A 9327-nucleotide genomic window follows, 5' to 3' on the forward strand; every position below is an offset into this window, starting at 1 on the left:
TCGCAGTAGTACGCAGTAGTAAGCTGGTTTGGGCTTTGGGCCCGACTCGATGATGCGGCCCATATTCGACCGGAGGACCGGGCCTCAGTGCCGACCAGGCCTAATGTAAATAATTAGACTCGTTTAGGCACAAATTGCCTCTTCTCGAGAAAAATATACGAATAAATGACCTTAGAAAAAGTTCATGATAAATGTTATGAATTTATTGACGTCAAAAATACAGTATAAATATTATTATTATTATTATTATCTGGAATTAAATATATTTTTTGTGTCGAGCATGATCACTTTTAAGATCTCAACACTCATGATAAAAAATAATGATATCAAGATTCATTTTTTTTACAAATAATAGGAAACATGATAGGAGCACCACATGTTGAGTTCATACATTAGATGTGTCTGCTAGGTAGCAAATTAGCCGCACCATGTTGAAAGATCCCTTGAAAGAAAGTGAGCGGTGTATGATTTTGATGACTTTTTGGAGGATTTGGCATAACAAGAATGAAATCACTCAGGAGAAGAATCCACCACAGATGAATGTAACAAGAAGATTTCCCTGCAATTATCTTGAATCCATCTTAGGACTGTCACACGACCCTATTGCTGACTGTGGAAAGGGAAGGCGTAGTCAGTTATGAGCACTTGGACAAAATCTTCACACATGTGATGACGATTTTAGAGCTCCAGCCAGCAGGGTCGCCCCTCCGCAAGGATGGGCGAAGCTCAATTCTTGTGGTTCTTTTGTTGTTGATTGCTTTGCTGGAACAGGTATGATCCTTCGAGATGGCGAAGGAGCTATCGTCTTTTCATCCCAGAGACAATTATTTTCATGTAGAGATGCATTTGAAGAAGAGTCACGTGTATGCATGGGGAGGTTTGTCTCTGGCTTTGATGCGAACCGAACCACCCATTGAAATTGAGGTTGATTCTAGTGTAGCTCGGAAGTTGATTGAGTCCAGTGACACAGATAGATCGGTTTTGTGTTTTTTGTGGTGAAGGAAATCCAACACCTAAGGAGCTTGTACTACCCTCATTAATGGTTAATGGTTGTCTAGCTAGTATTTATCGGCTAGAAGGGATAACCATAACTTGGATCGGTTCATGACCCCCGAGAGCTCTTGAGCTATCTTTAGCTGATTCTAATCATATGACAAGTTGAGTAATACAAGTTTCTGCCCGCAAAAAAAATTGATTACTCTCGCCACTACCAAACTTGTGAGATGGTTTGGTTTCAGATAATTAGAGAGAGATAGAGAGAATGATAATTTAGAGTTTTTGAGATATAATATCATATGTTTGGTTGGAGTGAACTCATTTACATAGGACACTGGATGGAAAGTAGATTCATGGAGCTCAAAACTTTAAACACTTCGAAATTCACATTTTCAAGTGCCATTTTTTTTGAAAAAAATACACATGTACATAGGGATGTTGGCTACAAATGTGTAGTTTTTCATGATGAAAATGTGTTATGATGTGAGGTACACAAATGAAAATTGTTTTTTCACACTTGTAGAGTACATCCCAATGTAGTACATGTGTTTTTTCGAAATATTTTGAAACTTTAAATTTTTGAAGTTTGATTTTTTTCAAAATTTTAGCTTCATTAGCAATTTCCAACTTGGATCCTACTTGTCAAAACGAGTGTTTTTTCACCAACCGTTCCGCTCTAAACACTAGAAGAGGTGATGTGCCGTCACCTCTCCTTCGATGGTAGGGTTGTCCCTCCTATTCCTCCTCTGGTGGAACTACCTGTGTGGGAGTGCAAGGAGTTCGCACTCTACTGGATGGAGTTATAACTTTCCTGATTTGGAGCTTCTAGGTTTTCGTTGTTCGTCATTTTGACACTTTCAACTGTTATGGCGGCCACGGTTTGGTGTTATGATGAATCTAATAAAACCACTTTGGTGTTATAGATGTTTGTATATTTTTACATAACTTGGTCAACTTACGACAAATCTAGAAGTTCAATTTTTTTGAAACGAAGGGAGTGTATGGCACATCTAATCTTCCACGATTCCCTTCCTTAAAATTTAAAAAACATTCCCTGAGGTTACCAACGCGCCGGTAGCTCACGTTTCTGAACTAGGAAATCAGACCCCTCAAAAAAAAAACTAGAAAGTCAGATTTATTTATTTATTTTGAATTTGTGAAGTCAGAACTCAGGAGGTTTGTTGCTCTAGCCGGTTTTCACGGTTTGTTTTTTGAAAGCCCCTCACGAATCACGATACAGAGCCGCGCGGGAGCCAGGAGCCAAGGCGCCGCTCCTTCTCTCCGGCGATCGCCGGCGACGCCTCGCCCCGTCCTAACCTGCACCCAGGAAGCGCGGCGCTGCGCGGTGGCCTTCCCCTTTCCTTGTCCCTCCCGCGGAAGATCGCGCGGAGCGACCTCTTAAACCACCTGGATTCGCGCAGCACCTGCATTCACGCCTCGAGCAACTGCTTCCGATCGACGCGGCTCACGCTCGAGGAATCCTCTCCGACCAAAAATCGTGCCAACCTCTAACTCCAGCGCACGTCTCTATCGACCCACGGCAACGCCCGCACGCACGACGGCGGCCTGCTCGGCTCGGTTGCCACCATCTGCATGCGGGGATCGGGCGCCCTGCAGGTGTTCGGTGAATTGCCCCGCTGCGGAGATCACGCCGCTGGCGTCCGATGGTCGGGCCCCGCGTTCAAGGTATGTTTCCTCTCGATCATTGATTGCTAATTGTCAGGATTGCACAATACTTGAGATTGTACCAAGTGACACAGTATGTTTCAGACTTTCAGTAGTAACAAATGCTTCAGTATCCCACGTCAAAAAAAAAAAAAAGCTTCAGTATCCGGAGTACAAATGTAATTGCAACTCATGCACTTTCCTTTCAAGTTCTTATGAGTAGAGAGTGCAAAAGGTCACCCACCACGCATATTCATTGGATTAAGAAACACACACCCAGTGCGTCGAGAGACAATGCCAGCACGCTCCAATTGGGATGCAGCTTGTTCATTCGATTACATCAACTAGACAAGGAACCTAAAAACAGGGCGAGCTAGCTAAAGCAGGGAGATTGGACAGAGCTAAGCTGGTTACAGATCTAGGGCCAGGGAGAAATAGGTAGATGATCAAAATCACGCTCATCATTTCCGTGCAGAGCTACTTTGCACAGGGAGATTGAACGTGAGGTCAAATCTGAGAATGGTTTTCCACCCCCTGTTGGAGCCGGCTGCATAGGCCACCAGGAGAGCAAAAAGATCCAGTCTGATCGTCCAGTTCATCACCTTCAGCGTCCATTTCTCCCATTCTCCTTGCTCCATCCTTAGAAGCCATTGCGGTAGCAACATGATGATGACAACGATGGAGTTGCTGTAGAAGAAGGTGAGGTACCGGGGCCTCCTGTTGTCGTACATCACCGGGTTGCCCGCCACATACCCGTTGATGTTGCTCTGCCACGCTCCGCCGGGCTGTTCCAGGCCGGCCTGGTAGGCTACGCTCACCACCAAGATGCCGAGCAGCATCAGGTATTTGCGCCTTGCGTGCTTCTTCCTTTCTTCTTCTTCGTCCTTCTGTTAATTGGTTACGGATGACGCCTCAGAATTGCCATTTCCCTTCAAAAATACTAGCAGCAGTCCGACTGCAACAAGGATGACCACGGCCACCAACACGAAGATGTAGATGGATGTCTTGAGGTGTTGGGTGCTTCCCGCGGCATAGGCTCCCATCAAACAAAACAAGCCCACCGCTGTACAAACAGATAATGCATTGCTCCGTATGGCTGGCCTGTACAGATTGGGGTTGACCAAGAGGATGATGAGGGCGATGGACAACATGAAGCTTATCGAGTTGCAGTAGAAGAAGGCATTGTAGCGGCGTGGGTAGTTGTCCAAGAGGACCGGGTCGCCAGCGTGGTGCCGACCGAGCTTGTCGTCCATCGTCCTGGAGCAGGAAGCCGCCGGGAGGGGTGAGGCCGGCTTGGTAGGTGATGGTCGCTGCCAAGATTGCGAAGAGGAGCAACCGTTTGCGCCTCTTCTCCAGCAACTGATCTTCTTGATCATTGTCTTGCTTGTCCTTGTGGTCCAGCGTGAAGAAGACAATGTGGATCACCACATAGATCAGGACTGCGCCTGCCAAAGCCATGGCGTAAATGGATTTGTTCACGTCCCGAGAGCTCCTGGCGGCATACGCGCCAATGAGGCCAAACAGGTCGAGTATCAGGCTGCCTCCAGAGCGTGGTGCTTGACCAGCTTCTCCTTCTGGACAAGGACGATGGCCACCAAGGACGCCACAAACGCAACCGAGTTGCAGTAGTAGAAGGCCCTGTACATTGCAATGTTCGTTGTGAGGAGAATCGGGTCGCCAGCCGTGTGCCCGTCGTTGTTATCCTGCCAAAGGCCACCTGGCGGGTTCAACCCCGTTGTATAGGTGATGGTGGCGGCAAGAGCGCCGAGCAGTAGAAGAAGAGAGCGAGCCTTGTCCAGAGCCTCCTTAGCACTGCATTTCAAAACAGAGTTCAGTTGCAGTCTTGCAGAGAATGAAGAAACAGAGTTCAGTTTCAGAGAAAGAAGAAACAGAGTTCAGTTTCAGATAAAGAAGACACATGGTTCAGTTTCAGAGAAAGAAAGAAACAGCGCTCTGTACCTGACATTATTCTCATCAGTGTGCTTATTTTGATCAGGTTGTTCGGCTGGACTGGAACAACATGAAAAGAATTTGGTTGCTGAACTGCAGAAGCCATGGAGCAGGATGTATGCTAGAACGGCGCCAATGAGGGAGACCACGTAGACGGTGGTGTCGGTCTCCCTGCAGCTGCCTGTGGTGGAAGCGCCGACGAGGCCAACCAGCGCAACGACATATGTTATTAGTAACAAATGCTTCAGTTTCCGGAATACAAATGTTATTGGACGTGCCATTCAAGTTCTTATGAGACGGAGAGTTCACATAGGGTCAGGAAAACGTCACGTGCCATGCATGTTCATTCGATTAAGATGCACACACTTGCTCAGTAAGTCGACAAACAATGTAAGCATGCTCCAAGTGGATGCAGGTTATTCATCTGATTACATCAACTAGAGTTTAGGAATCTGAAAAGAGGGAAGCTTTTTGATGAAGCCCTTGAGCAAGGAGGCAGAGCAGGGCAAACTGATTTGAGATCTAGAGATAGGAAGACATAAATAGGTCATAGCTCAGATGAGCAATAGCTCTCACATAGTATAGCTACGCTTCAGATGTGCCTTGGGCCTTCTCGCTGCAAATCTCCGTTCGGGCTTCTTACGGTGACAAACCGTACATGATAGTATCATATGGATTGCAAAGTAGCCCAGCACTGCAAGAAGGAGCATGGCGACGTAAACAGACGTCTTCCACCCCCTGTTGGAGCCGGCTGCATAGGCCACAAGGAGAGCTACCAAATCCAGTCGGATCATCCAGTTCATCACCCTCAGAGACTGTTTCTCCCATTCTCCTTCATCCTTGTTTGGCAACCATTGCCATAGCAATATGATGATGACAATTATGGAAGCCATGAAGGAGATGGAGTTGCTGTAGAAGAATGTGAGGTACCTGGGCCTCCTGTTGTCGTGCATCACTGGGTTACCCGCCTCGTACCCGTTGCCGCTGCTCTGCCATGCTCCGCCGGGCGGTTCTAGGCCGGCCTGGTAGGCTACGCTCGCCACCAGAATGCCTAGCAGCATCAGGTACTTGCACCTCACGTGCTTCTTCCTTTCTTCTCGATCCCCATCCCCCTTCTTTTCTTTTACCTTCCTCCCTTGTTCTTCGTCCTGTCCTATGGTGCCATTTTTGTCCGCCCCTCTCAGTAAAAATACTAGCAGCAGTATGGCTACAACAAAGAGGACCACAGCCACCAACGCGAAGATGTAGATGGATGTCTTAATGTGTTGCGTGCTTCCGGTGGAGTAGGCCCCCATCAAACAAAACAAGCCCACCGCTGTGCAGACAGATAGCGCATTGCTTCGTATTGCTGGCCCGTACAGATTGGGGTTCACCAGGAGGATGATGAGGGCGATGGACAACATGAAGCTCACCGAGTTGCAGTAGAAGAAGGCATGGTAGCGACGTGGGTAGTTGTACAAGAGGACCGGGTCACCGGCATGGTGGCCGAGCTTGTCGTCCTGGAGCAGGAAGCCGCCAGGAGGGGTGAGGCCGGCTTGGTAGGTGATGGTCGCGGTCAAGATCGCAAAGAGGAGCAACCGTTTGCGCTTCTTCTCCAGCAACTGATCTTCTTGGTCGCTGGTGTTCCTGTCCGTGTGATCCAGCGTGAAGAAGACAACATGGATCACCACATAGACCAAGACGGCCCCTGCCAAAGCCATGGCGTAAATGGAGGTGTTCACGTTCCGGCAGCTCCCAGCGGCATATGCACCAATGAGACCAAACAGGTCGAGTATCATGGCTGCCTCCAGCACATGGTGCTTGACCAGCTTCTCCATCTGGACCAAGACGATGGCCACCAATGACGCCACAAACGCAACCGAGTTGCAGTAGTAGAAGGCCTTGTACCTCTTAGCATTGGTTGTGAGGAGAATCGGGTCGCCAGCCATGTGTCCGTCGCCATTGTCCTGCCAAACACCACCCGGTGGGTCCAACCCTGCTGTGTAGGTGATGGTGGCAGCAAGAGTGGCGAGCAGTAGAACAAGAGAGCGAGCCTTCTCCAGAAGCTCCTTAGTGCTGCATTCATACATTGCAGAGAGAAAAGAAACAGAGTTCAGTTCAGTTGCAGAGAAAGAAAGAAACAGTGTAACTGCAAACAGAGGATATATATGTGCTCCGTTACCTGACATCATCATCAGTTCGTTTTGCTGGACTGAAACAAGAACATGAAATTTCTGGCACTGGCGTATAGAAACCACCATAGAGTAGGATGCATGCCATTGCCAGAACGGCTCCGACCAGGCCAATCAATCTGGCGGTGGTGTCGCTCTTCCTGCAGCTGCCAGCGGTGTATGCGCCAACGAGGCCAACAAGCGCAACGACGATGCACCCGTAGAGCACGCGAGAGTGAGCCGTCTTCTTGCGGAGCTTCTTGCCGTCGATGATGAGCAGCATGGTGATGAGCAAGGACGCCACGAACGCCGTGGTGTTGCAAAGCAGGAACACCGTCAGGCGCAGGCTGTGGTGGTCCTTGAGGATTGCATCGCCCGGGCGGTAGGTAGTGCCGATGCTGTCCCAGAAGCCACCTGGCGTGCTCAGCCCGGCAACGTACGTGACGCTCACCACGAACGTCGCCAGGAGCATCAGGACCTTGCAGAGCCGTTCTTCGGCTTTGTGTTCCGTCGGAGGTATCGTGTCACCGGAGTCGGGGCTTTCTGGGCACCGGCAATCCTTCAGCTTGAGTACCATGATATAGACGAAGACAATGGCCACCAACACCACGGAGTAGACGATGGAGATCTTGTCCCGGCAGGTTCCGGCGCCGTAGGCGCCCACCAGGCTGAGCAGGTCCAGCACCATGACAGCCCGCAGCGGCTTGACGACCTGGACGGCGTCCTTCTTCCCCTTCTCCTTCTCCTTGTCGTGCCGGACGGCGAGTATGAGGATGAGCACGATGACCACGAGCGAGGCGGCGAAGGCGGTGGCGTTGCAGTAGAAGAAGGCGAGGTAGCGGCGGTAGTGGGTGTCACGGATGATGGGGTCGCCGGCGGGTTGGCCGTCGTAGGCGGCCTGCCAGACCCCTCCCGGCGGGTTGAAGCCCGCGGCGTACGTCACGTTGACCACCAGGGTGGCCAGCAGCAGGAGGTACTTCCGCAGGCTGTACTCCCATGGCTGCACCGGCTGCGGTGGCGCAAGCTGGCCGTGGCCGTGATCCATTGCAGACGCAGGCCGGAAGTGGCTGGACTCCATTGCCTGCTGCGGAGACGCTGGCTGGATTTCATCGGACTCTGTTGCCGGCTGCCGAGATGCTGCCACTGGCTCGGTCAGCTGCACCTGCGCTGGCTGGCCGGGCTGATCCATTGGCTCTGCCAGCTGCACCTGCACAGTGCAGAATGGTAGCCATAGAAGAGTCTCAGCAAGATAAGCTGCGTGGTTATAAAACGACTTGCCTGGCGCGTCGTCGTCGGGAGGGAGGAAGAGGAAGAGGAAGGTGCTCCGCATATTCAAAGTTCGGTAGACGGAAGTCAGTCGTCGGAGAAGGGAAGCAGCAATCAACTCTTCTCCGGTCACATAAACTAGGTAAGCAAATTCTAGTTTCTAAATATAAACATTTGGAAACATTCCTGAGGGGCACATGTTTTTGGATGCATACGTGTGTTTTTTGGATGCATGTGTGTGATTTTCTTTGTTCTTTACTGCTCCTTTTCCAAGTGCTTTAGCTACTTGGCGTATTGGGCTAGAGATATTTTTACTAGGCTCACATAATTTTCTCCATCCAGTCCAAGTCACCGGTCAGGCGGGGCCTTGCTCAACTAGGCTGGTGTGGGCCAATTATAAAAAATGGTCAAGCTTCATCACTATCAAAAGCCACTAGTAGCTGCTAAAAGACGCAAGTGATGTACTATTCGGAAGGGTGTACGGACGCATGCAGTAGCTTTCATCGTTTTCTTCATACCTTAATTAACGAGCCAGACTACATTCCCTACGTGCTAAACGACAGCGCCTACTATAAGTAGTAGTAGCACTTTCACTGAAGAAGATCATTAGTGGATTATAGTGGGTGAGTAGTAGCTGTTAGGGACAAGCAAATCAGGGAATTAACATATTGTCAGTGTTTGATTCTTGCACTTTTCACTACTTTAATTGGTAAGCAGCGTCAAATCATTTTGCAACTTCGAATAGTTCTTTTGAAGTGTTAACCAATTGTATTCCATTGGTGGTGGGAACAAACATGACGAAGAGATACGTCCGTTCATCGGGACGTGGAAAGCATCGGGACGGTTGCCATACAGCCAACCGCACGAGGCTCTTTACAAGGAAGGGTTATCCTTTACTTACAAGACTACATAAATCCTGACACTCTTCCTAATCATTGCTTGTCCTTGCAATTGCGACCGATCGTCTTTGGGATCATCTCCAAAACCCTGGGGGAATAATTAAGGTGCAGAATGGAGAATCCTTAATTATTGTGAGGCTGCAGAATGGAGAATGGCAGCCATAGAAGAGTGAGAAGATAGCTGTGTGGTCATAAAACGACTTGCCTGGCGTCGTCCTCCGGAGGGAGGAAGGTGCTCTGCATATTCAAAGTTCGATAGAGGGAAGTCAAAAGTCGTCAGAGAAGGGAAGCAGCAATCAACTCGTCTCCGGTCACATCAACTAAGAAGCAATTCTACTCCCTCCGTTTGGAATTACTTGTCGCAGAAATGAATGTATTTAGACGTATTTTAGTTCTAGATA

General features: G+C 49.2%; 1 protein-coding gene across 1 annotated transcript; it reads right to left on the reverse strand.

Annotated features, from left to right (window-relative positions):
• Positions 1–4989: 4989 nt before the first annotated feature.
• LOC123139198 (uncharacterized) lies at positions 4990–8161 on the reverse strand. Its single transcript, XM_044559002.1, has 2 exons — positions 6773–8161; positions 4990–6666 (listed from the first exon to the last, which is right to left on the reverse strand). Exons 1-2 carry the CDS (start codon positions 8089–8091, stop codon positions 5184–5186), a joined length of 2802 nt encoding a protein of 933 aa, XP_044414937.1. The 5' UTR covers positions 8092–8161; the 3' UTR covers positions 4990–5183.
• Positions 8162–9327: the final 1166 nt, after the last annotated feature.

Source organism: Triticum aestivum, chromosome 6B (assembly GCF_018294505.1).
Source record: "Triticum aestivum cultivar Chinese Spring chromosome 6B, IWGSC CS RefSeq v2.1, whole genome shotgun sequence".
Lineage (NCBI taxonomy): Eukaryota > Viridiplantae > Streptophyta > Magnoliopsida > Poales > Poaceae > Triticum > Triticum aestivum.

Coding starts and splice junctions, on each gene's coding strand:
- LOC123139198 (XM_044559002.1), bottom strand. CDS start 8,091: ATGCGGAGCACCTTCCTCTTCCTCTTCCTCCCTCCCGACGACGACGCG. Junction 6,667..6,772: donor CGAACTGATGATGATGTCAG/GTAACGGAGCAC, acceptor GTATGAATGCAG/CACTAAGGAGCTTCTGGAGA.